General features: G+C 38.2%; 5 protein-coding genes across 6 annotated transcripts; 3 read left to right on the top strand and 2 right to left on the bottom strand.

Annotated features, from left to right (window-relative positions):
• Positions 1–3,342: 3,342 nt before the first annotated feature.
• Positions 3,343–5,223, bottom strand: LOC133715323 (dof zinc finger protein DOF2.4). Its single transcript, XM_062141777.1, has 2 exons — positions 4,940–5,223; positions 3,343–4,749 (listed from the first exon to the last, which is right to left on the bottom strand). Exons 1-2 carry the CDS (start codon positions 4,991–4,993, stop codon positions 3,700–3,702), a joined length of 1,104 nt encoding a protein of 367 aa, XP_061997761.1. The 5' UTR covers positions 4,994–5,223; the 3' UTR covers positions 3,343–3,699.
• Positions 5,224–13,571: 8,348 nt separating this feature from the next.
• On the top strand, positions 13,572–16,434 carry LOC133715320 (heat shock cognate 70 kDa protein 2-like). The gene is made up of 2 exons (XM_062141775.1): positions 13,572–13,907; positions 14,506–16,434. The coding sequence occupies exons 1-2, from the start codon at positions 13,694–13,696 to the stop codon at positions 16,245–16,247; spliced, it is 1,956 nt and encodes a 651-aa protein (XP_061997759.1). The 5' UTR covers positions 13,572–13,693; the 3' UTR covers positions 16,248–16,434.
• A 136-nt stretch (positions 16,435–16,570) lies between these two features.
• On the top strand, positions 16,571–20,604 carry LOC133715321 (heat shock cognate 70 kDa protein 2-like). The gene is made up of 3 exons (XM_062141776.1): positions 16,571–16,925; positions 17,126–17,919; positions 18,587–20,604. The coding sequence occupies exons 2-3, from the start codon at positions 17,706–17,708 to the stop codon at positions 20,320–20,322; spliced, it is 1,950 nt and encodes a 649-aa protein (XP_061997760.1). The 5' UTR covers positions 16,571–16,925; positions 17,126–17,705; the 3' UTR covers positions 20,323–20,604.
• A 207-nt stretch (positions 20,605–20,811) lies between these two features.
• On the bottom strand, positions 20,812–23,893 carry LOC133715325 (uncharacterized). Its single transcript, XM_062141780.1, has 9 exons — positions 23,714–23,893; positions 23,569–23,630; positions 22,982–23,072; positions 22,702–22,788; positions 22,456–22,509; positions 21,786–21,970; positions 21,511–21,593; positions 21,298–21,398; positions 20,812–21,143 (listed from the first exon to the last, which is right to left on the bottom strand). The coding sequence occupies exons 1-9, from the start codon at positions 23,759–23,761 to the stop codon at positions 20,928–20,930; spliced, it is 927 nt and encodes a 308-aa protein (XP_061997764.1). The 5' UTR covers positions 23,762–23,893; the 3' UTR covers positions 20,812–20,927.
• Positions 23,862–27,339, top strand: LOC133715324 (geranylgeranyl transferase type-1 subunit beta). Of its 2 annotated transcripts, none has more exons than XM_062141779.1 (11): positions 23,862–24,155; positions 24,242–24,317; positions 24,417–24,481; positions 24,612–24,751; positions 24,849–24,904; positions 25,000–25,076; positions 25,246–25,291; positions 25,862–25,986; positions 26,235–26,302; positions 26,386–26,462; positions 26,957–27,339. In XM_062141779.1, exons 1-11 carry the CDS (start codon positions 24,000–24,002, stop codon positions 27,067–27,069), a joined length of 999 nt encoding a protein of 332 aa, XP_061997763.1. In that variant the 5' UTR covers positions 23,862–23,999; the 3' UTR covers positions 27,070–27,339. The 2 variants fall into 2 exon arrangements, with proteins under 2 accessions (XP_061997763.1, XP_061997762.1); XM_062141778.1 differs by having other exon boundaries at positions 23,873–24,155; positions 26,386–26,473.
• Positions 27,340–27,519: the final 180 nt, after the last annotated feature.

Here is a 27,519-nt window from a genome sequence, read left to right as displayed (position 1 = left end):
TGATCAAACAAGTAAAGCATAAAGACAATAAGGAAATAGAAAGCAGATTAAAGACAAGACTAGTAAACTAAAATGTAGAATGGCTAAACAAATAAACGAAGCAAACTGAAAATTATTAACTATTGTTTGAAAGAGAACAACGAAAATAATTCAAAATCGATACTAGGCTACAAGAAAGGTAAAGTAACTGAGATTGTAACTAGCAGAGCAAATACACTAAGGAAACAGACGGAAATTCTACCTAAGCAAAAGGTAAGACGAAAATAAGAAAAGCTTGATGGCTTGAGTTTCTGGAGTTGTGTGTGTGATGTCTTCTGTCGATGCTTCTATTTATATTGGCTACTCTGTGGCTTGAACTGATCTCTTGGCTCTTTGAAGTTGAGTGTAATTCGGCCTCCTCTTGGCTCAGTGACTCTATCTTGATTTGGCTCCAATGCTTATCTTTGGCTGACTTGATGCTGGACTCCGTCTTGATCGGCTTTGATGATCGTCATCAATGGCTGTGATTAATTTTGAGGTAGACTATCTTGAATTGAACTCTCCTCATCGGCTAACGAACTTCAATTTGATTGAAAAACTAACTTGATCACTTATCGGCCTTCTATGTTAATCGGCTGCTTTCTTTCAAAGTTGAGTTCGAGTTGGAAACTGACTAGAGTGATTTGAACAATTGGCCGATTGTCTTTTAGACAATAAATCTCTTTTCTGAATTAATGATTACGGGCCGGCCGATAACTAAAAGCCTAGTTTTGTCTGACTCGTCTTGGACCAAACGAAGTATCCAATTACTCATTGGCCAACATTTCTGGCTACCGGCCCAAATTACTTGTTGATCGGCTCATTGTAATTAGAAATCATTCAATAACCATGCACATTAGCTATGTCCGAGTGAACATGCAAATGTGGGTACAAACACAGATCAAATACGATCCAAGCCAAATTAACCACACATAGTTAGGGTTTCTATGATAGTATTTTTCAGTTCTTTCCTGCATGCAGTTTATGATTTTGTAGAAGTACTGGTCTTGATTCTTGAACTAAGTGAGCAAAGAATCTAGTACATGTATGATTGAGCACATGTGGGAGAACGTGAGGGCTGATCAAGAATTAGAATTAGAAGAAGCATTTGTAGCAGCTAGCTAGATTGGAATCTGTGCGTGTGCGTGCCCATATATATCAGACTCGATCTGCTATACATCAATAACAGTACATGATGAGAAAGCTAGTGTTAACTAGTTAATAACGACGTCACAAAAGGGAAAGCTGCCATGGAAACAGAGAGAGAGAACATCTCTTCCTTCTTTTTCTTTTTCTGGTCTCAAGAGAGAGAAAAACTTCACGCCTCTCCAGCATATTGTGGCCATCAACAGTACATATTACTTAATATACACCTTGGATTTCCGAGCTACATAATGTGCTTTATCTCCTTACTTCTTCTTATACTTCCATATTTCCTTTTCTCCTCGTTTTCTTTTCAATCAGACAGAGAGACAGACAGGCGCCCCATTCCCATCAGACAGTACTGAATTTTTGGGATCGTTATGTTTGAACATCAATATAATTCCGAGATCATTAAAATACTGTAAACCCTAAAGTAGCCTTGACATGCCATTTAAGCACGCATAATGATGAAATAGAATTAAGATAATGTCGGCGTTAATAGCCAGGTTTGGGTTAGCCATCGCCAGTATTGTATAATACGTTAAACTAATATAGTAGTATGGTTAATTAATATAAAGTATTTTTTTTTTCAAAGAAATTAAAGTATGTATTGTCTAGCTAGGCTCGTACATAGTTACAGTGATTAAGAGCGTTTCCCTACATCCGAGGCTCAAGGTAATGAGTTCAATTATTCATCCTCAAGTATCCAAATTATATTAAATATATATATATAAAAACTACCAAGGGGTTAATCGAACGAAAGTAGTACCAAGAAGTGGAAGTCTAGAAAACTATAAATTACAGTTTGGTTAATGCAAAATCAATTTTGATGACGTTGTTGTCAGTGAGTTGTGACCTGTTGGTAAGTTATAATTCCAATATTGTAAAGATCACGGTTTGATTCTCACTGACATATGTAAAGGTGGGATGGGGTGGGTTAATTAAGGGTTTTAAAAAATAAAATAAAAATTGATGGCTTCGTATAAAAAAGAATCAGTATTACTAATGGATAGGCTAAAGTTGAACATTACTTAAGTTGCTTATAGGCTCTAGCTTGTGGATTGGAGAAGGACCATATATTGTATTCTCTATTTACTAGGGTATCCAGATACTTTCTCACCCTCTTTGTATGAATATGAGCTACAACTATATATAATATATCCCCTATGGCCAAGCTAGAATTCAAACATATATTCACGTCCCTGTCGTAGTCTACGAGAAACCGACCAAAGAAACCATCTTCACTGTTGCACGTACTATAGTGAGGAAGACAGAGATGGACTAGCTTTTTTGATGGTTCATTGCTTACCTTGGTTGATGCAAAAGCAAATCCAAAACCCAGATTCCATTTTCTTTACTACAGAAAAGCAAATATTAATTATCATAAAGTTACATCATAATCGTAAGCTAAATATGATTAAAATGTATCAAGTGGGATTTAGATCTCTTAAGTTACTTGAGTTTTCGTAATTTTCTTCTTTTGTGGTTATTTGTTATGCTTTTGACATGTGTACTTGTGTAGTATGGTCGTGGTCTCTTGGGTTAGTTTTTTTTTTTCCAACAAAATTCGAAGAATATGTCCTTCGCTCCTTTGCATGGTTTTGAGTGAGATTTTGGCGTCTTCCTTTAGTTCCTTTATAGTCGTCCATATCTCACTTAACTCTACTAATCGCACTACCCACAAGTAACTAACACTCCAAATAAACCCTTCTTTCTTTTTCTCTTTGAGTCTAAAAGCATATAAGGGGCACAAACTTTTGGGAGCGCGGTTGAAAAGTAACTAGGAAGAGCTAGAAGTAAATACATATTTTGGCAGAAATATATGAGACCAAAATATCTGCTACAGATCGATTGCCACTTGGATGCTCAAGGAAACTGGGTTAACTACTAGAAGCAATCAATAAAGGACTACTCAAACTCCAAGCTTTATGGTGATGACTAAGAAAGCATAGAGAATTAATGAATATGATCAGTAGTCTTTCATGGAAATAACCCAACAGGTGAGAGACTAAAATCTGGAAACTGAAATAACAGTCTCTGGCTATGCTTGTTCCAACTCTAGCTAGAGTGTGGAAGGAGCTAAGATAATGTGTGTGGGTGATTTTCCTCCACCATCTCAACTGAAACAACTGATAGAGAGTAAAGACTACACAAAAATTTAGTGGCTACAATTCCATAGAATTAATGAAGGAAAATTACTTCAGTACACATTGCATTAATTTGATAATGATAACAATTTAATCCCTTCATGTCAGATAATACTACATGGAACACAAGCTAGCCTAGCTACTTTGGACATACCCATTGAATAACCCCACAAACGCTCAAGCAATAAACACACAACAAAACGTTTCAATGCTAGAAAAACCTACCATTCTAAGTTTGTTTCAGCAAAATAGGAAGAGATCACTCCATCGATCGATCTTTCCCATTTCACCATAAATATATTTCGCATTTAAACTTTGAACTTTCGATAAAACTCAACGGTTAGGGTTGTTGGTTGGTTTGAAACTCAGAGGCTTAGTGATCATCAAAGCATTATAAGAGATGACTGGTAGAAGAAGTGAAACCTGAAAGATCAGTCCAAGCATTATTAATGCCACCAGCAGCAGTAGTACTACCCCAGTATTGCTGATGATGATCATTTCCAAGACTACCCAAAAAATTTCTTGACATATTCAATGCTTGGCTTTCTTCCATTTTCACATTAGCCACCTGAGTAGCCCCAATGCTTGAATCCAATAATGGCTTAGAAAGGAGCTGACCAGCTCCTTTTCCATAGCTTGCTGTATCGTGAGCATTATTTTGATTACCTTCAAACTGGTATAAGCCATGACTACTTGGTGGCTCCAAATTAGCCAAGAAAGGAAATTGCTGCCCTTGTTGAACTTGATGATGCTGAAGTGATGATCTCCAATGCTCAGCCAGCCCAGTTGACAAGATAGACCCAACACCACCACTATTTCCACTAGCACCAATATTCTGACTATGGAATTCAACACCAGAAGGTTGTTGAATCCCCCCGAAACTTAAGCCGCCGGAACTATAATCACTTAGATGATGTAAAGAGGGCAGAAAGGGAAACTGATGTGGTGGAGGAGCCAAATGGCCTAAGATATTTTCACTAGTACTGCAGCTGTTGGAGTTGGAAACTGTGCTGGAGCTCGAACCAGCTCCGCCTTGGCGCTGATGATGATGATCTGCTGCTGATGCCGACGCTGGTGACTTTGACCTTTTGCTCCTTTTGTTCCTTCTGCAGCCTCCTCCGACCGGCACACTTCTCAGCGCTCCTCCTCGGGTCCAGTAGCGCCGACAGGTCTTGCAGAAGTGGCGCGGCTGCGTCAGGCTGTAATTGTTGAAGTAGCAAAACTTGGTGTTTGTGGATTCGCATCGAGGGCATTTTAGGGCTGTCTCGGGCTGCGGCAACTTGGCCTGTCTGGCAAGATCAGACATCGATCCAGGTCTAATCGTGCCTGCTCCGCCGTTACCAGCATCTCCAGGTCCTCCGGAAGGTGGTGGTGGCGGTGGAAGAAGATGGGGATTCTGATCCGTGCCACCTCCTTGTTGTTGATGATGATGAGTGGATTGCTTCAAAAAAAATTTAAAAAAAACATAGAATATGAGAAACAAATCGAAAACCAGTGTATATTCAAGAAGATTTTTAGAATGAAAAAAGGGTAGGAATAATTATCTTTAAAATTAACTTTATTGATGAAGAAGCTATGGAAAGAAAAAAGGAAAAAAAAAAAAAATTGGTTGAAACTAAAACCCTTATTACCTGTTGCTGCCAGTTGGGTGGATCCAGATAGCCGGGAATGGATGAGAAAACCATGGCTCTTATGTCTCGGAGAGCTTTCTCTTTTTGTAAAGGGTTGGTGTGGGTTTTTTAGGGGAAGTAATGAAGAGAATCACATCAAACACAAGAGAGTTGCAGAGAAAGAGAGAAAAGATGAGAAGGAGACGGAAAGATAAAGGAGCCACAGCTTGCTAGCTGGTGCTTTTTAATTTATTTATTCTGTTCCTTCTTCTCTCACCCCATACCCACACTCTCTCTCTCTCTCTCTCATCTTTCTCTTTTTGTTTTATTAAATTTTTAGGGTTTGAAGGAGACGACAAAACCATTTTCTTAGTCTTTAAGCTTCTTTTCGATGATGCTGTTTTTACAGTAATCCCATAAAGATTACCGGGCCAATGGCCATGCATGTAGGGAGAGAGAGAGCGCCAACGATTAATTAGTCAAGAAAAAAAAAATCAACATATTATATAAGCTAGCATTCCTAGCAACATGTAAATAAATAGATTTAATAAGGAATTAATAATGAAAAGGTGAGTGATTGTGGGGGTGGTCATGGGTGGAAGTGTCACAATCGAATGTACCTCTGTTTCTCCAATCTGTTCTTGACAGATCGAGATTTTATTTTTGCATGGAAATGTGTATGCAATTACTACATTACTATTACCCTCTCCTTATATATAACATGTTTTAGGGTTTAGCGTAAACAGTAATATATACAAAATTTTGGAACTTGTAGTATTATTTACTCAGCCTTTTTAACTCGGCATTTGGAATAGAATGGAAGCTACAAGCTCATTCCCCACCCAGAAACTGTCTCGCCAAAACTGTGAAAAGAGATCGAGATGTTATTGCTAGTGCTATTAAGCAACCCGTACTTAGTGATCTCATTCAATATACTTTCCCTTTTTACTCTTCAAACAGTCAAACTGTTTCATGTAGAAGTATAAAAGTGCAGGTCAAAAGTTACAAGTGAAATGATGGGAAAATAACCAAAGGATGAATGACCGTTAATGCATACTGACGTACCATTATGTTTGTGGGAGCCTTAGGGTTATTTAACTCTGTTCAATTATCTTATCTATACGCATCAGAGACACCATAATACTATTCTACATTTCTGCCTAGTCAGAATACTATTCTACCTAGCTAATTAATTAACCTGCAGCTAAGTAGGTTCATCAAGAAGTTAGTTTGAAGTCATTTTATGGCCTTAAATTCATATTGAGAGTGCTGTGGTCTATGCCAACCTGTATATATGGAAATGCATGCTTGAAGCTGAAAGGGGTGGCAATTCATGGTGAGCTACTGAAAAGCTCTTTTAACATACATATAAAACTGGTCTCAATCTCGATCAAGAACGGTCAAAAGCTAGGAAATTAAGAGGAAATTTGATATTTGATACTAGCTCTATGTCTATGACAATACTCATAAGCCCGGAAAGGGATGAAATCAGCTGTCCCCAATACACTATCTCTATTCTGTTCTCATGCATTCATTGGTCCACAAAAATTAAGAAAATATTTTTTTAAATCTTTTGTTCCATTTTTTATTTTTTGTGGACCAATGAATGCATGGGGACATAATCAATTGGGGATAGCTGATTTCATCCCCTCATAAGCCATCATGTAACGTAAATTAGTGACTCATTAAATATCTTTTGTGAGGCATGTTTCACCAAATCACCTTCGGGCTGATTAGCATCGGTGAACATTCAAATGTAACATTTTTTTTCTGATTAAGTATTATTGTTTAAAGAAGAGATTTGTCAACCAAAGTTATCTCAGCGATTGGTTTCTTTTGTATTATACTCAAGTCTGGTGCTCAAGGAGTTTTGAAGAGGATATGAAAGTTTTTTTTCCGGAAAAAACATCTTATAGAGGAAAGTAAAGACGTGATTTCACATAAGGTTTTACAAATTAAGCCATATTTTATGCTTAAAATTTTTTTGTATATACCCTCATACGAGAATTTCCAGTATAATCTACCAATCACTAACAGCTTTTTGAATTCGTACTAAGCTTTAACAAAGACTAGCTAGCTAGGGTTTGGTGCATTACCCCTGTCGTGGCCAAGCCGCGGTTTGTGGGGTGGATAGAGTGGTCGTCATCAGATGCTCACGGTCGGGGACTCCTACTTTTTTTTTCCAGTTGATATCAAGGGGTCCCAGTCTCACCTTCTTGTCCTCATTTTGCCAACCCAGAAATATATGTATTATCAACGTGCGCATCAAATCTATATCTTCTTTTTCTGGATCAGATTGTGTGACCTTCAGATATGAATTTGATGAATGAAAGCATGATCACGACAACTCGGTTCTATATTTGTGTTGATGGTTATTCTGAGTTTTTTTTTTTCCCGTCGGTTGTGAAAATTGAATACTTGAGTTCAAACCTTATAATACAAATTGGGATTTGGGAAGGCAGCGTTTAATCTAAAAACACCAGAGTTTTTAGCGGAATTTTCAATTATCTACTTAGCAATATCGGCGGATGCAGAATGCATTGCATCTTAATTTTATGCTTATGTAGCAAACAAACAGTAATTAATCGATCTAACTCAAACACAAAACCATAAACATCTTGTGCGCGTAGCAAAGAAATAAAATCCTGTAAACTTCTTTTTGAGACTTACACTAATATTTCGAGTCATATGTACGCGAATGATAGTTTTCACCAAAATTGCCCTCATGACTCAGCTGAGCAATGAGCAACAATCGGTCTCATACAAGCTTAACATTATATCACACCGATCGAAGTCCTACACCTTGGTCCGAAGTTGCAACTATCCTGAAAGGAAAATTCTACAATGTGTTAACGTATGACATGCATACAATTGCCTTAAAAGTGGTAAAATGAGTCCTCAAAATAGTAATATTAGTCCTCAGAGTAGTAACATGAGTCCTTAAAGTGGTAAATTTTATTAGTTACCACATGAGTCCTCAAAATAGTAATATTAGTTCTCAAAGTGGTAACATGAGTCCTTAAAATGGTAAATTTTTTTAGTTTACCATATGAGTCTTAAAAATAGTAATATTAGTACTCAAAGTGATAACATGAGTCTTTTAGAGGGGTAAAAATAATTGATGTATGAGAAATGTTAACATATCATAGCTTTACCCATCCTGAAAATTCTTAACTACGGTGTATGATTTCATTATCGTCGGTCAACGTATAAAATTAGGTTCCTGGTTATACACAAACCACGTCAAATGAGAAAAATTTAACAGGAGTTACCAAGGATTAATAAATGGATGCCATTATTAATTGTGAGGACTACCGAACGATGAGACAGAATTGACAAGGAGATCGATACTGGAACAGCTGGAGTGACAAAAACACATTTATCAATCAAAGTTGATGATTAAGGAGGAATTGATACCCGATTAGCTAGTTCTATGCTGCTGCATGTTGTCACCTTAATTTTCAATGGAGAATGATGATGAAGAGTCACGTGCACAATGACGGAAAGAAATTGACGCTTAATAAATTTGAAGTTTCATTGATCAACAAATAATAATCATATTATCAGAATAATTGTACTGAGACCTACCATGCACAATTTACTCAATTGAAAGTACTGATCGAGATCTCATCAGAATAATTACTACACCACTTATTAACAGTTCTTTACCTGTATATACTAGTGGTTTCACATGTTTAATCAAATAATTAACATGTGAAAATTTCCTAAATTAAATGAACTTAGTTTTAATAGTGTTTGATCACAAGTAAAAATTGCACATAAGAGCTTAATTAATTTCTGATAACATGTAACACAGATAAGTGGCTTCCTAGTTAATTTCCCTTTTTTTATAATTTATATTTTGGAGGTTTTCGAATTGTTGATCTCATTTTCTTATTTTTCTTTACGAGGGTTACAGTTGTAGTACCCTATCTTTACGTGTATTTCTTTCCTTTTTTCATAGAAAATGGGGGATGAACAGAAGAAGTTGATCCTCCCTCATCTTGGTGATCTACGATTAAAACTAAATTGCTAACATCTTGGACACTGTGGCTTGGGAGAGCTCAAACATAGCAACAGTGTTGTAATTCATACGGCTGAAAAGAAGAAAATGATTCAGGATATGATGCTGTCCCCATACAAAGAAGCAAGCTAGCTCATGTGGTCCAAATATCAAACAGTACGTAAGCTAATAACATACTACCCACTACAATGAATCAAATTTAATTGATAGTATCTAATTCATAGGCATGCATAATGTGGCTAGATGCAGCCTCTACAACAACTTAATTATATGAACCAAAGTATATGAAACCCTAACCCACAATTAAGAATGTACCCAATGAGCTAAATGTCCGAGCTACCTCTGTTTGATCGATATGAATTAATCAATGTGTGTATTCATCTGCATCTTATATACTTAGTAAATAGCCATTTATTTGTATATGGTACTCCAAAGTGCAATAGCTAGGATGAAACATGTTATATTTTTCAGGATATGGACCCCAGTCTTGTATGCTCTGAAAAGTCGGGACACGCAGAATTTGCTTTCCTTAGCTCTATAACAGTGGTCACACACTCACACTCAAAACCCATGCCTTCTGATAATCTGAGTAAAAACTTATACCTACAAGGTGAATAAAGAGGTTCTTTTATTATATCAACATAGGGTGCTCAACAGATATAACATAAAGAGTTTAGATACCAAACAACTGAAAAAGGGATTCAAATTTTGGGTAAGCCATGAAAGAGCTTTACGTACATCTTATGTGTTATGAGTGTTCATAGATATGTTTTAAAGAAGTTGTAATAGGCAGAATTAAAAGGAGGCACACTGCAATCATGTGATGAGAATGCACTGGTTGATCACCCCAACAAAGACAAATTCATGAATAAACATCCTCATGCCTTTCCAGCATCATATATAGCTAAGTTTGCAGCCTGCGCCTTCTCGCCAAATTTCAAACCAGTACTTTTTCTGCATTTTATTTCACTTGGTTTAATTAGACTTTGGATCACACCTTGTTCGATCTACATTATATTAAAAAGTGTTACTGGTTTTGGACTCCCTTAAATTCCAGTACTTGCCCCCATTCAAATATTTAAGCATATGAATGCATTTTGGTCCTTCATCATCAACCATTTGGCATAGAGATTTTTGATCACATTTTTCATTTCTGCCTGGATCCTGACTAATTATTAATTAGTGAAATTTATAGCATGACACTTGCACTTATCAATTCCAGGGGTTTTCCTCTACGTATATGTACGTGTTAATACTTACAGTTACAGACAATAACCTTTTGCAAGCTAGCTAGGTGCATGCAGAGAGCTTACCTATAATATGATTGCTACTGATTATTCGATGTAAAACAATCCGCGTGTACATATTCCAGTCCTATTCGCTTCAATATTGTACCAAGCTTAATCAATAATATTAAATGTTGATATTCACTCTGGTTGCACAAGTCATACCATTTAGGGCAGTTGAGGTGACAATTTAGCATATATCTATACTATTATTAAGAGAAGAGAATTTGTCAGCCAAAACAGAAAAATTTTACCAAAATATTCCTCCAATATTAAAAAACATTTGAACTGAAATATTTGAGAAAGACAAAATGGTCAATTCACAAATAAAAGAAAAACAAAAAAAATTTAACAAAAAAAAATCAAAAATCAAAAACAAAATATGTGCAGCAATGTTCTCCACATTCTGTGGAATAATTTCCCATGTAATTATCTACACCCATAGAGTGTGTTTGGAGTCTAGTGTATATATAGATCGAGTTTGTAACTCCAGCACATAAATCATCCTATCCAGTGGGTTATTTGATTAATTATTTTTGCTTAGTTGTAAGTGGCACAAAATAATCTTAGGAGAACGTACTGAGTTATTAAGTATGCCTAGCTTCCGTTATTCTTGCTTCTGGAGAGACTTTTTGATGCATTTTTATGAATATTTTAGTCCCTTAACTTTGCAAAACACACAGGATATGCAGTTGTAGTTCTTTTATGACTTACCAAAAATCCGACATACCTAGTTAGTTGTCTATGTTCACACATCTAAATTTGCACATAGTTCTCATGGATGGTAGGAATATATACTTGAAAGAACTTCTATGATAAAATTGATCAGTTTCTCTGTTTACACGGCAACAACAAAATTGACCTTGAAAGAATACCTTGAACATAATTTCATTGTCTGTAATGGATTTATCATATCCAGTAGTCATCACAAACATTCAAGTGTAAGCTTAATACTTGATAGACTGTCAGAACAATAATTTGTATTTACATTAAAAGTAACATTCCCTATACGCTTTTGTATGCTAATCACTTAATGATCACTAGGCTTAAAAAATGCAGCAAATTCCAGACTGTTTATATATGCAGCAAAAGTTCTGAGGATACCTGCCAGGAAATTAAATGGAATATATCCTTTTTTCTACATGAAACTATTATATATATAGGGATCAGATCTCAAATTGACTTGCATCTATAGCATGACAGCATGTGCCTGATCTGGGGAAATCTGAGTAAATTTTAAGGTTGGTGAGTGGTGTAGGAATCTAATTCCCCTATCTAATCAATCTTTGCAGAATATTTCTTTAACTCATTTTCATGCAAAAAACGAAAGCAGTACTCAGCTGTACAATTATGCAAAGCAGCAAAGGAAAGCTTTAGCGAGCCCTGCAGCTTTTGTGCCCCCATTATTTGTTTTTCTTGTTGTCACCTAGCCCTCCCACATATACACATTAAATTACATCTGGTATGCAGTAGTTTATTGTTTTGATTCATTAGTATACTTAATCATCATACTCTTGTTGTAATATGGGCTTGGTCAGAAGAAGGGATTTCAGAATTGTAAATCAAGATTAAGAATTGAAGCACACAAATCTCACTCCTGATTCTCCTCACGTGCTTTAGCTTTTCTTAGGGGTAAAGATAGTGGTCCAATAAATTCTGCATTACAATTATAGGGAGTAGTTATAATGCGATGAAGTAAATTTGAATGGGCAGATGCATATAACTTTTTTTTTTTTGATCAGGTAGGTAGCTGTTAGTAACTCACACACCCATGCAGTGGTATCTCAGCGTCAGGACACCTGCACCGACATTGCGGCGAAAGCCAGGCAAAACCAGACTAATCCACTGCACCGCAGACGCACGAATCCAAAGGATCCCTCAAATCTGCTGGCCACGGGATGGAGCTGGGATTCGAACGCTAGACCTGAGGGTTTCAGACTAGGCCGTTCGACCAACACACCACACCACGTGGTTAGATGCATATAACTTGAACACAAATGCGGGTCAAGAAATAGTCTTGCTATTTAAATTTGTGATATAAACATGCAAAAAGCACTCGAGGAACAAGATTTTTCAAATAGGGTTTTCCAGACACAGCTCAAGTAAAAAAAAAAAAAAATTTAGAAAAAAAAATTGATCAATGGTTTTTGAATAGGCAATAAATTATAAAAATATCCTAACTTTCTGAAACTTCGTATTAACATTGATTGATTTTCATAATATAGTTCTACCTATTGCGTTAATAGCATGTAATATATAAATGTGCCAGAGTGCATACAATCATCCCTCTAACTATTAGGATGGTTAGACGGCCCAATTGAAGACTTTCTTTGAGACCACAAAAAATGGTTTGACATTATGCATAAGCTAAAACTAACTACCATTAGAGAGAGCTTTCATGTCTGGCCTATCTCTTCCTCACTATGAATCATAGTAAATGTGCAAAAACAAAGTCTTAGTCTCTTCATTAGTTATGGCGTTATGCAATGAAAGAGCATATGGGGATATGCATAACAACAAGCTTCCAGCCAAGGCAAGATAACATTTTTAACTATTGTAATTACTATTGGACGACATTACCATATCCAACCGAATCCTAACCGTACCAATCAAATCTCTCCTCCAACACCATAAATGGATTGATACGTCACGTCAACAGTATACACTGTATTATTAATAATACATACACGGCAAATGGACATTAACAGCCCATTTAGTATCCTTGTATTAAAGTCGACCTATGAAGCCCACTAAATCCATGGGCCTAGATTTCCACATCGTTTTAACAAGCCCAAAAAGATGAAGACCATTCAAGTTCACCAGTCCTCTGAGTTTGCCCAGCCCAATCTAAACCGAAGCTGAAAAGACAAGACCCAATGAGAAATGGGTCAGAGGACGGGAGGAGTCAACGGGACCGCGTAGGCCGACGTGTGAAAGGTAGTTAAGAAATAAGAAGGAAACCACCACCAATAAGAAAACAGACCCCCAATAAGAAAACAGGGCCAATTCTTAGGTGCGGGTAGCCGCACCACGTGTACGGTGCGGCTGCCCAATCAAATTTAAGAACTTTTTGTCTTTGTTTCAAAATTGTCCCTGATTTTTAAATGTGAAATATCTAAAATACCCCCCTGCTAGGGGAATGATTGGCCTGCTGCACCACGTGGTGGTGCGGCTGCCCCACGCAAGAATCACTCAGAAAACAGAATCGTCACCTTCCACATCATAAAAATAAACGGTCCACATTGAACCCGAACATTCTAGACTCCCTCCCTCCAAAAAGATCTTATGTGCGAACATTCTAGACAGTCACCCCCAAGACCCCTATATAAACCACCCCCAATTCCTCTTATCCTAGAAAATCAGAATTCTTCGGAATCCTAAAAAAACCCTAGATTCTCTACGATCCAAATCTTTACTTTTTTCTTTGTTCGATTTTTTCAAGTCTTTTGAGTTGTTGATTTTACGATGGCCGGAAAAGGAGAGGGACCAGCGATCGGAATCGATCTCGGAACCACGTACAGTTGCGTCGGAGTTTGGCAGCACGACCGTGTCGAGATCATCGCCAACGATCAGGGGAACCGAACGACGCCGTCTTATGTGGGGTTTACTGATACCGAGCGTTTGATCGGTGACGCGGCTAAGAACCAGGTCGCGATGAACCCTATCAACACTGTTTTCGGTAAGATTTCGAAATCCGGTTCTGTAATTCAAGATTTGTGCTCTAATTGTTGTGATTTTGGTATATTGTTTAGTTAATTGCATAGTTTATTGGCTGATTTGGTGATTTACTTTAGCAATTTTTACTGTTGCTGTAGATTGGTCGGTTCTTTGATGCTTAAATTGAACAAAAAATTCTATCTTGTGGTTTTTGTTTTGTTAGGTTAATTATTTTGGTCAGAATTTTATGAAGATATAGGTTAGTCTGCTTGATTTCAGACTGGATCTGTGTTTGCTTAATTCGATGAATTATCTGGCAATTTTTGACTGGTTTGAGGCTTTGATTAAGTTAGGTTTTCAGTACATGTCAATTGGAAATTATACGATTTGTTTAAGGATTTCAAAAGAAAATAGATTAGTGTCTGCATCATGTACTGCAGGGCAGGCTTTTTAGATGATGTTCAGTTCCTATGTGTGTTAATTTGGCTGTGTTAGTAGAATTATTATTGTTCTTTTTGTGTATCAGGCTTATATTGTTTGATTGTGTATTGGTTTGTTGATTGCTATGTGTTTGATTCTGTATGAATTGCATTCTAAATTGGGTTTTGTTATGATTGCAGATGCAAAGCGGCTAATTGGTAGGAGATTTAGTGACGCCTCTGTTCAGGGAGACATGAAGTTATGGCCTTTCAAGGTTGTTGCCGGCCCTGGTGACAAGCCCATGATTAATGTTACTTACAAAGGTGAAGAGAAACAGTTTGCTGCAGAAGAAATCTCGTCTATGGTTCTAGTCAAGATGCGAGAGATTGCAGAGGCTTATCTTGGGATAACAATTAAGAATGCTGTTGTTACTGTGCCAGCATACTTCAACGACTCTCAGAGACAGGCCACAAAGGATGCTGGGGTCATTGCTGGCCTTAATGTGCTTCGTATCATCAATGAGCCTACTGCTGCTGCCATTGCATATGGTCTTGACAAGAAGGCAACCAGTGTTGGTGAAAAGAATGTGTTGATTTTCGATCTTGGTGGAGGTACTTTTGATGTCTCTCTACTTACAATTGAAGAAGGGATATTTGAGGTGAAGTCTACTGCTGGAGATACCCATTTGGGTGGTGAGGATTTTGATAACAGGATGGTGAATCACTTTGTTCAGGAGTTCAAGAGGAAGAACAAAAAAGACATCAGTGGAAACCCAAGAGCTCTTAGGAGGTTGAGGACAGCTTGTGAGAGAGCAAAGAGGACTCTCTCGTCCACTGCTCAGACTACCATTGAGATTGACTCGCTCTTTGAGGGTATCGACTTCTATTCCACCATTACCCGTGCTAGGTTTGAAGAGCTTAACATGGATCTGTTTAGAAAGTGTATGGAGCCGGTTGAGAAGTGTCTGAGAGATGCAAAGATGGACAAGAGTACTGTCCATGATGTGGTCCTTGTGGGTGGTTCTACTAGGATTCCCAAAGTTCAGCAGTTGTTGCAAGACTTCTTCAATGGAAAGGAACTGTGCAAAAGCATCAACCCAGACGAAGCTGTTGCTTATGGAGCAGCTGTGCAGGCGGCTATTCTTAGTGGTGAGGGTAATGAGAAGGTGCAGGACCTATTGCTTCTTGATGTGACTCCTCTGTCCCAGGGTCTGGAAACAGCTGGAGGTGTGATGACTGTGTTGATTCCCAGGAATACAACAATTCCAACAAAAAAGGAGCAGGTTTTCTCTACTTACTCAGACAATCAACCCGGTGTCTTGATTCAAGTCTTTGAGGGTGAAAGGGCGAGGACTCGTGATAACAACTTGCTGGGCAAGTTTGAGCTTTCAGGCATTCCTCCAGCACCAAGGGGAGTACCTCAGATCACTGTTTGCTTTGACATCGATGCTAATGGCATTCTCAATGTCTCTGCTGAGGACAAGACTACAGGCCAGAAGAACAAGATTACAATCACTAATGACAAGGGAAGGCTGTCCAAAGAGGAGATCGAGAAGATGGTTCAAGAAGCTGAGAAGTACAAGTCAGAAGATGAGGAGCTCAAGAAGAAGGTGGAATCAAAGAATGCCCTGGAGAACTATGCTTATAACATGAGGAACACTATCAGAGATGAGAAGATTGCTTCCAAGCTTGACGCTGCAGACAAGAAGAAGATTGAAGATGCAATTGAGCAAGCCATTCAATGGCTGGATGGGAATCAGCTTGCCGAGGCTGAGGAATATGATGACAAGGTGAAGGAGCTTGAAGGCATTTGCAATCCCATCATTGCCAAGATGTATCAGGGGGGTGCTGCTCCCGACATGGGTATGGGTGGAGGCATGGATGAAGATGTTCCTCCTGCTGGTGGCAGTGGTGCTGGTCCCAAGATCGAGGAAGTTGATTAAGGAGTTTTCTTTTGATTCATTAGTTGTGTTTCTGCTCTGGGATGGGGAGGCGTTATAGGTGTTTAAGCTTTTGTTTAAGGTAGTTTTGTTCGGCCTTGCGCTGATGTGTTTGTATAAGTTTTAAACTTCTTTAATGGTTTTTATCCGTGAAATCTATATACATTGTGTTCTTGATAATTTCTGCTAATCATGTCTTGATGTTTCTAATGATGCACTATTTCTTTAAGTTGGTGATTGATTGTTCTTTTTCTGGTTTGCTTGAGGTTTTCAAATCCCCAGAGAGGTCCTTGAAGAGAAGAACCTGGGTTTATGCAGTAACTACTGGTTCAAGAAAATGGTCAATTAGATTGCAAAGTTTGGAGATAAAAACCACAAACTTCAGGAATGGAAGGTAAATGTATGATGTGGTTTTACTGCCTACCCGAAACACCCAGCATATGCTCATACCAGTACGATATATAACTACCCAAAACTAATTCCATTTCACAGGAGTTGGCTTATGGGTTTTAAGCCAAAGAACCCTGCAAATCAATGCGAATTTGCCATTAGCACCCTACCTTTCTGAGGATCATTCACCAATCTTTCAACCTCAATGAACAAAAGAGGAGACATCTTTTCCATGCAAATTCCGATCTCTGCGAGGACCTGTGCACTGTTCATGATAGCACGACATAGGAAGTTAGGAACAACACTCTGCATTCCCTTATATCTATTTATGTTTCAAATTTAGGGTCTGATTTTGGTTTTGTATCTCATTTTTGATGAGTTGTTCGATAGTTCCATCTGGTGAAACCAAACAACATATTCTCAGAAAACTACAATTTGTTTAACATTTAGTTTATCAGACTAATTATTACACTTTGGTTTTGACAATGCAGGACATATCCACAAATTGGTATCAGGTGGTGTGACCTTGTGATTAAGAGTCTGAGGTCATACATAAAGTATAATCTTTGATTCTTAATCCCTATCAAAGTAGAGATATCTAGCATCATGATGTATTCTTTCTATTATATGGAATGGTTTTGTCGATGATTCTTTCGCCGGCAAACATATGTCCCGTAGTCCACGGCACCAATGACCTTTTCTTTGCAAGATGTATATCATCAACTAACATTTAACCCAAGAAAATGAGGAAGTTAATAAATAATAATATCAAATTCTAAGATATCTTCCAAGAGTGGAGACTGTGGACTGGACTTGGTAAAACGATCTTAAAAACGGAAACAAACTAGCCCAATGAGCACCGTCCGATATCAAAACCAACGGCTGCGATCAAAACAGAACCCTCTCGACTGTTCACACTCTCCTATCTCCCCCCAAAAATCGCATTACGAACATTCTAGACCAGACTCTCCTATATAAAAGCCCCAAACGCCTCTGAGCCTGTGATAAGTGACAAACACAAGCTGCTACCCTCACATTCTCTCACTCTTTAGAGATCTTGATCCGTACACAATGGCCGGAAAAGGAGAGGGACCGGCGATCGGAATCGACCTCGGCACCACCTACTCCTGCGTCGGAGTGTGGCAGCACGACCGTGTTGAGATCATAGCCAACGATCAGGGGAACCGGACGACGCCGTCTTATGTGGCGTTCACTGACACCGAGCGTTTGATCGGTGATGCCGCCAAGAACCAGGTCGCCATGAACCCTATCAACACCGTTTTCGGTAACGTTTCGAAATCCATATATTTTTTTTTTTTGTACAAGATCTATGAATTTTGGTTGAGTTTTGGTAATTGCTGCTATACATTGTGCTTTGATATTATGATTTGGTGCAATGTATTATAAATCTGTGCTCGTTTGGATAATTTAAGAGCCTTTCATGCAAGATCTACGAGTTTTTGTTTTAGCTTCTTCAAGATTTTGAATGCTTTAATACCTTCTTTTCGTGTTAATCTGATGCTTTAATACCTTATTTTTGGACATGAAATACAATTCCAAAACAAAGATTTTTATGTCAAAGGAGAAGTAGGGGAAATGAGTGGATCAAATATGCATGTGATTGATTGTTTTACCTACACTAGCTCGATGATCTACTGCCTTTGAATCGTAGTTTTGTAAATTTACCAAATTTTGATTTGAATATAATGAATTCGACACTGTCAATGTTGTAATTTAGAGGTATGCACTGTGCGAAACAATGTGTTATAGTTTGGTGCTCTTGGTGGTTCGTTCTTGATGTCTTTTAAGAGACGAGGGCTTTTGGAACTGTATGATGTTGAGTGTGTGTTAAGTTTACTGTGGTTGATTTTGTTGTTTTTGAGGATTTTGTCAGTGTTCCAGCTGGTGGTTTTTATGCAGTGCTTTCTAAATGGATTTGGTTATCTTTGCAGATGCAAAGCGGTTGATTGGTAGGAGGTTTAGTGACTCCACTGTTCAGGGTGACATGAAGCTATGGCCTTTCAAGGTCACTGCTGGGCCAGGTGACAAACCCATGATTGGTGTTACTTACAAAGCAGAGGAGAAACAGTTTGCAGCAGAAGAAGTTTCGTCTATGGTTCTCATTAAGATGAGGGAGATCGCAGAGGCTTATCTTGGCACAACAGTCAAGAATGCAGTTGTGACTGTGCCTGCATACTTCAATGACTCTCAGAGGCAGGCTACAAAGGATGCTGGGGTCATTGCTGGCCTTAATGTGATGCGAATCATCAATGAGCCTACAGCTGCAGCCATTGCATATGGTCTTGACAAGAAGGCAACCAGTGTTGGAGAGAAGAATGTGTTGATTTTCGATCTTGGTGGAGGTACTTTCGATGTCTCTCTACTTACCATTGAAGAAGGTATTTTTGAGGTGAAGGCTACTGCTGGAGATACCCATTTGGGAGGAGAGGATTTTGATAATAGGATGGTGAACCACTTTGTTCAAGAGTTCAAGAGGAAGAACAAGAAGGACATCAGTGGAAATCCAAGAGCTCTTAGGAGGTTGAGGACATCTTGTGAGAGAGCAAAGAGGACTCTCTCATCCACTGCTCAGACTACCATTGAGATCGACTCCCTGTTTGAGGGTATTGACTTCTATTCAACCATTACCCGTGCTAGGTTTGAAGAGCTTAACATGGATCTGTTTAGAAAGTGTATGGAGCCGGTTGAGAAGTGTCTGAGAGATGCAAAGATGGACAAGAGTACTGTCCATGATGTGGTCCTTGTGGGTGGTTCTACTAGGATTCCCAAAGTCCAACAGTTGTTGCAAGACTTCTTCAATGGAAAGGAACTGTGCAAAAGCATTAACCCGGACGAAGCTGTTGCTTATGGAGCCGCTGTGCAGGCTGCTATTCTTAGTGGTGAGGGTAATGAGAAGGTGCAGGACCTATTGCTTCTTGATGTGACTCCTCTGTCCTTGGGTTTGGAAACAGCTGGAGGTGTGATGACCGTGTTGATTCCCAGGAATACCACCATTCCAACCAAGAAAGAGCAAGTGTTCTCTACTTATTCAGATAATCAGCCTGGTGTCTTGATCCAGGTTTATGAGGGTGAGCGGACAAGGACTCGTGACAACAATTTGCTGGGCAAATTTGAGCTTTCTGGCATTCCTCCAGCTCCTAGGGGAGTTCCTCAGATTACTGTTTGCTTTGACATCGATGCCAATGGCATTCTCAATGTGTCTGCTGAGGACAAGACCACAGGGCAGAAGAACAAGATTACTATTACCAATGACAAGGGAAGGCTATCGAAGGAGGAAATTGAGAAGATGGTTCAAGAGGCTGAGAAGTACAAAGCAGAAGATGAGGAGCACAAGAAGAAGGTCGAGGCTAAGAATGCTCTTGAGAATTATGCTTACAACATGAGGAACACCATCAAGGATGACAAGATTGCTTCAAAGATTGACCCATCTGACAAAAAGAAGATTGAAGATGCAATTGATCAGGCCATTCAGTGGCTCGATAATAATCAGCTAGCAGAGGCTGATGAATTCGAGGACAAGATGAAGGAGCTCGAGAGTCTTTGCAACCCTATCATTGCCAAGATGTACCAGGGTGGTGCTGCTCCTGACATGGGTGGCGGTGGGGAAGCTGATGTTCCTCCTTCTGGTGGAAGTGGGGCTGGTCCAAAGATTGAAGAAGTCGACTAAGTTGGTTTTGTTCTGGAAAACTGGTGGTTTTTAGTTTGATTTTGCTGTAGTAATGTCGGTACAATTTTCCCTATGGTACTTCTGAACAGTTTTTCACTTTTTCTTGCCAAGATCCCTATGATGTTTCTTGGTAAGTTTGCTAATCATGTTTGCCAATGAAACGAATCTGTTCAATATATTTCTTGTTTTGTGATGCATTCTTATTCCTTAAATGAATGAGATTTGGGCAGTAGGGCCGCTCCCAGCACTTTCTGCTAATAACAGTCCAGGCAATTATAAGTCTTTTGTCTGCGGCTCCTAACCGCCGTGCGAATTTTCTGCATTGCAATTACTGTATGGAGGAGGTTCTTAAGCCTGTAATTTCCTAAACAGATTATATAGAAAGGCTTATGTTGTCTTTGGTCAGTTCATGACTCGAACTATGTATTATACAGAAAGTTCTCCCAATTGTATGAATTGAAGGGTGGAAGCAAGAGTTGTAACTGGGACTCGAGCTTAAAATAGATTGCATAAAGAAAAATCAAAGAATTCTTTCCATATAATATGTCGAAATGAAAAAGAAAGAAAAAAATGCTGGAGTGATATAGAACAGCCATTAAACCTTGTCATGCTAAACCACTATGGCTTGAAACCTCCTTAACAGCATCCTCTTCCATTTCTACTAGTTGACTGCAGAATGATTCAACATCACGTGCCTCTTCCTTCAAAGTAAATCTAAACTCCTTCCACTGGTACTGACCAATGCCATCCTTCAACAACGGACCGGCAACCTTGCTCAATATGTCAAATCCCTTGCGATCGACAGACAGCATGTATGCATCCTTCCAAGAAAGCATGTATTAATAAGTTAAGGTCTTCCAGAAGAGTAGGTGATAATGCATGCCTAGCTACTAACGTACGATAAAACTTTTAACTGCAGCTATTCATATACTATTTGTCTATATTATGTCGAAAAAGACAAACAGAAAGTCATACCTTAGCATTGACATTCTTGTATGTCAAACAAAAAAGCATCAGGGCTCTGCGTCTTGCTACACTCTGATTTATCCCATCAATAAGTTTAGCAGATAAAGGAGCTGGACATGAGAATGTTTCAGATGTGAGTAGATGCTACAGTTTAGCTTGTCATACACTCGTAGTGCTAAAAATGAGTAAGAATCCTCGAAAAGAAATTCAAAGATATTTCACCTAACGGATCTGCTTTAGATCCACCTATATCTTCTTGGTCAATGTCATGAGTGCTTCCATTGCCATCAATGTACATGCATGATCTGGACAAAAAAGACCTTGAGTCAGAGGTAGTCGACACTGATATTACTCCATCTCTTGCTAAACATGATTCAAGTTCTGATATGACCTTAAAATGATACTATCAAGCATACCGATGAGATCTCTATATCAGCATTTACAAAGAAATGTTATGCAGAGAATACAGGGCAGTATGCAGAATAAAAGGTTCTTGCCTTTGGTTGAACTTATAAACTATGTACTTTTCATCCCCTTCCAAGAGATCCTTAAGGTTTTCACTCCGCGATGTACGACTATGGTCAGAAGAACTTAATACACCTGAAACTGTATAACTAGACGTGCTGATTGCTGTCTGTTCCGATAGCATGTCTTCTCTAAGGACTTTTGTTGCAGACTGAGCCTATATCAAGAACAACACAGTCAATGAAAGTATTCAAACCATAGCTAATTGCATAATATGAACGCTGAATTTCCAACTCATCACTTATATAGTTATATCTAATGACGTTAATATTAGCATTCATTCTTTGTTTTAGTGTCCTTATAGTGGATGTAATGAACTGGCCTTAATCAACCATATTAATAGGTGCAGAAATTCTATGAAAGACCGTCTGCAGGATGCCTTCTATTTTCAGCATTCCTACACATTCTGGACCACCAATTATTTGAAACAGGCTATGCAATCATCTGATGTTATTTAGTTCACTGAATTGGTTACTTTAGGAAAGCAATCAGTTGCAGAATCATATGTAGTAAAACTACACTAAAATATCAAGTTTCAAGATAATGAACATGAATCTAGCATGTTGGAATAAGATCACTTGGGATTAGAAATTATAATGTTGTAAAAGAGTGAGTGTTGGGGGGTTAAGAATCTAAGACTACCTTTTCATCTGTTAAAGATACAACATCTCCAGTCAGAGCAACTCGAGCTGGTAACTGAAAGTTAAGAAAAATCAACTATTAGGTAGCTTTATTTAAACAAGATACTATCTCTGACACTACCTTATTCAGCTTCATATTTATTCCAACAATTAAATGCTCTGTGAAAGAAAGTCCTTTAGACTAAATCTTGGGCACTAAACATGTATCATTCAATTAGCTAATTTTGGCAAAGGGACACAAATCTACCTTCTTTATTGATCTAAGTAAACTTGCCAGTGGCCCTGGGATGGGATTAGCCACAGAAAAAGAACTCCGTTCATCAACAATTAAGTTCTGCACACCAAAATAATAAGAGAATAAGAACCGTTATGGCTAGATAGCAGGCGAGTGTCCCCACTCAATAGACAACAAAATACAATCTTTGTGTGCGGATATCTCAAAAGCACTTAAGTGAGAAGATTAAGAAAGCAATTAATGATGTCAGAAGGTAAAGCTAATCACTTTAAACACTATGAAATGAGCTTACCACATTATGCAACTCATTCTCTGGTACCCAAATGTAAGGCTTCCCTCTTTTGCATATGTACTTGATCTTCGATGTGTAAATGTCCTCCTTGCTAACACAACCATACAGATAAAAACAACAAGAGTTAATGTCTGAGCCTAGCTGTCCCTTCCATTATAGATATCAAATGTTTACTAAAGACCTCCAGAAAATGAGCAGGCACCAAAACTTTGAACCCTATGTCTTATTAACATCACAGTTATGATCAACAGCAAGCTATTATCCGAACCTTAAGTTCACAGGTGTGATTGTCTATATGGATTATCTAATCCAAATCACGGCGTTTTCAATGTGAATTCTATTCAAACAATTCAGTCCATTTCTGCTACATCTTCGATAAGCTAAGTTCTCAGCTCAACTAACCCAACAAACTGGACACTATACTCAGTTCAGTGAAAGTCTGCTATTAGATTAAGAACCCAAAAAAAGAAAAGAAAAAAAAATTGATTCTTTTATTGTTAACAAACCACCAAACAAGCTCAAGGGTATAAAGCTGCAAAGAAGAAGCAGATGAAGCTGAGAATTAAAGGGTCAGAGCAAATGGGTACCTTCCTTTAGCATCAGCCTTGACGGTATTGAGCTGCCCTTGCCAATTCGAAGACAATATACTCTGCAATAATTTCAACCTCATCAAAAATCTCCACCATCCAAAAATCCTATAAAAACTAAGAACAGAAAACGAAAAGGGGTCACCTTGCATTTCTCAGCAAACGTCAAAACCGTCGCTTTGTTCGTCTTCATAACTGAAGAGGCGTCGGAGCGGGTCAGGGTTTTAGGGTGTGTGGGTTTTAGAATGGGTACCACCCAAAATAGTAAAGACAAATGAGGCTTTCTCTACAAAACGCCACCGTTTTGTCTTCGGTTGCGTAATTAAAGCAAAAAGATTAAAGCTTTGATAACAAATTGGCCCCCACAGAAAGAGTGAGAACTGAGAAGAAGGCAAAGGAGTCCACCGGTCCCTGGATCTCGATCTCCGGCCATGGAATCGGAGCCATTCGAGAGAGAAAAGCACGTGACTTTTCTGGAGATGATGTACCGGCTCCTCCCACACCAGTACCAGACCCAAGAGATCAACCGCCTCACTCTCGCCTACTTCGTCGTCTCCGGCCTCGACCTCCTCCGCGCTCTCCACCGCGTACGTCATCAATACGTCGCCGTTTCAGGGATTCAGTTTTTGATTTTTTCATTTTTCATTCACTGATTGGGATTTTGGATTTTCAGATTGACAAGGACGCAGTTGCCGATTGGGTTCTGTCACTCCAAGCTCGCCCGAGTGACAGCGACCAAGTCAACAATGGTATTAATTCAATTCAGCTTTTCAATTTTGTTTGAGCTTAAATTTTTGTAAATTTTATTGGAAAAAAAAAAAAAAAAACGAGTCTTTGATTTGGTGCAGGGCAATTCTATGGGTTTTATGGTTCCAGAAGTTCTCAGTTTTCTCCTCAAGATGATAATAATGGGGTATGGACTCTGTTTTTTTGGGTTGTTCAAGTTTGAATAATTATGCGTTTTGATCTGTTGAGGTAATTCTAAGAAATATGAGCACAAGTGTATGCATGAGTTACTGATGTGGTGTGATTACTTTTTACAGGCTTCGAGTTCCGGTATCAGTAACTTGGCAAGCACGTATTGTGCTTTGGCCATACTGAAAATTATCGGCTATGACTTGTCTAGTATCGACTCTGAGTCGTTATTGAAGTCGATGAGGAACCTTCAACAGCCTGATGGGAGGTGTGGTGAAAGTTGTAGTTACTTTCTCCATTGTTTTTGGGGTGTTATGAGGTAAATGGATTGATTTACTGATGATGATTTCGACTGAATTTGGCAGTTTTATGCCTATACATACAGGGGCGGAGACTGATCTTCGATTCGTTTATTGTGCTGGTAAGAAGGGAAAAGCAGTTGTGAATTTACTTTTTCAGTTGTTTAATTCAATACTTTTGACAATGTGGTATGAATTTAGCTGATTGATGTACCAGCTGCGATTTGTCATATGTTGGGAAATTGGAGTGGCATGGACAAGGAGAGAGCCAAGGAGTACATAATAAATTGCCAGGTCTGTCTAGCTACTTTAGTGATCTTAGGTAGTCTGTCTATATATCAATACTTTTTCATCCTCTTCGCATTTATATCTTGTGTCTAGTATTTGATCAGTACATTTCCAAATCACAAATATTTATTATCACTGTGTAGATACTTATACATAACTGACATTGATATTTCAGTCATATGATGGTGGATTTGGGTTGACTCCTGGTGCAGAATCTCATGGTAAGTTAAAACATATATTTAGAAATGCTTAACTATTTTCGTTAGGCAGTATATGTGGTCCGATTGAATTCTGTACTTTCGTTTTCAGTCCTAGTAACTTGTTCTGTAGTATTGGTATCACATCCTTATTAGAGATGATACTTAACTAAGATATGCTGAATAGTTCAAAAATTCAATGAAAAATTCTAAAGACATACTGAGTTTTTCTCAAACACTCCTTTATTGACAGATAAAATCTTTTGTTTCTCTTCGTAGTTATTGAAGTACTTGATATATCTCCCAGGACTAGTTATATTATAAATGTGGTGGTTTACATCTGATTTCAAGAATTGAGTTACTTGTACTTATTGAATGTTAATGAGAACATAGCCATGTCTTTTCCTCATTCCTTGCCCCCTAGACCCTTACCAGTTGGTTGCTTGTTTGTTGGTATTTTGCTCGAGTCTTATTGATGAGTATTTTGGCTACAGAGGGAATAAAATAACTGCTTTACTAGCTATCTTGTTTTAAGGTCGTAGAGTTCAACTCTGCATCTTCTCCAATGATATAATGTTCCTTTTAGTGTCACAGGTGGTGCAATTTATTGTGGTATTACATCTCTCCGGTTGATGGGATTCCTTGAAGAGGATGTACTTTCCAAAAATGTGTCATCCTCCATAGTAAATGTGCCTCTGCTGCTGGTTTGGTGCCTACAGGTTTATGATCTCACCTAATCTCTTCAAGCATTATCAGTTTCCTAGAGATTGTAGGCTTATAGCATTCCAGCACATAAACAATTGACAGGCATGTGGGCCGTTAAAAGCTTTAAAATCTGCTAATTAAGTAATCTAGAAAGAAGTCCCTGAGTTTTGCATTCTCATAGTTTAACTTTTCTGCTGTTATAAGCTGTTCCAGTGACATTTTATTAACTTTTCTCACCAATCATTCTTGTATACCACTGCAGAGGCAGGCAGCTGATGGTGGATTCCAGGGTAGACCGAACAAGCCTAGTGACACATGTTATGCATTTTGGTATGTGGGTGAACAACTTGTGGTTTCATATGTATAATATTTGGAATTGTGTAATGTGACAAGGAATATATATGTTTGTATAGGATTGTATCAGTTTTGAAGATTTTAGGGGGGCACAAATTGATTGACCAGAAAGCTTTACGTGGATTCTTAATAACTTGTCAGTCTCAGGTGCTTTATTTCTCTTTTTCTCATATTAACCTGTGATGATAGAAGATGCACATTATCTTTAGATTTGCCTTGTTATTACTGCATATGAAAAAAACCACTATTTGACCAATCTCTTTCTCATGCGTGATATAAATGATATTCTGAGGTTATTGATGATAGAGGCTCTGCCAGCATGCCCTGTGGGTTTTCCATGTCATAAAAAAGAATCATAATTGCTTTCTATTTATTGGATGCATCTTACGTACATATGATTACGGCTAGAAAGACATTGAATATAAAGGGAAGTTCATGTTCTTAAAAAAGTAAGTTCAGACCAATACAATGCAGAAATAAGTTGAATCACTTGATTTGTATGAAACTCTTCAGAAGAGCAAATTCATATGATAATATAGAAGTCTGTGAATCTCTATCTTAATTTTTCCCCAGCTAATCTACTTGCTTATGACTCCTGACCTTTGATGTTCATATACGTGTTTCCATTAGTATGGTGGTTTCAGCAAATTTCCAGGGGACCTGCCAGATCTGTATCACTCTTATTATGGGTTTACAGCATTCAGCCTTCTGGAAGAACCTGGCCTCAATCCACTCTGTGTTGAGCTAGGAATGACGGATCTTGCTGCCATAGGAATCTAACTTATTCTTCATATTCGTTGCCTTGGAGTTGCAACTAAGTTTACGTGTGTTTCCACATATTCAATTGTGTTCTCAGTAATTAACAAGAATTTTTATTTTCATTCATGTATACAGTGATTATAAAGTACAAATCCTTAGTTACAAGTTGTAACTGAAAAATATATATTTTTTTTTCTGGAAGGACGGTAAGTGTGAGTTATATAAAAGAATTACCGCCTCTCCATGGATTGCAAGAGTTGCTTTCTGTATCGTCTCTGCTCACCATGATATTGTTTTATAACACAGCATAAAACTGCTTAACTGCAATGAGCTTTCTAAAACGTTATTGTAATCTAAAGTGAGAAAATCTTCCCCAGCACCGGTTGTGTTGCAGGTTGTTTGCATTTAGGGTTTAGATGCCTCGAATTTAAGAA

The sequence above is a fragment of the Rosa rugosa genome, chromosome 6, assembly GCF_958449725.1.
Source record: "Rosa rugosa chromosome 6, drRosRugo1.1, whole genome shotgun sequence".
Taxonomy (NCBI): Eukaryota; Viridiplantae; Streptophyta; class Magnoliopsida; order Rosales; family Rosaceae; genus Rosa; species Rosa rugosa.
This window is presented reverse-complemented; position numbering and strand designations above follow the sequence as displayed.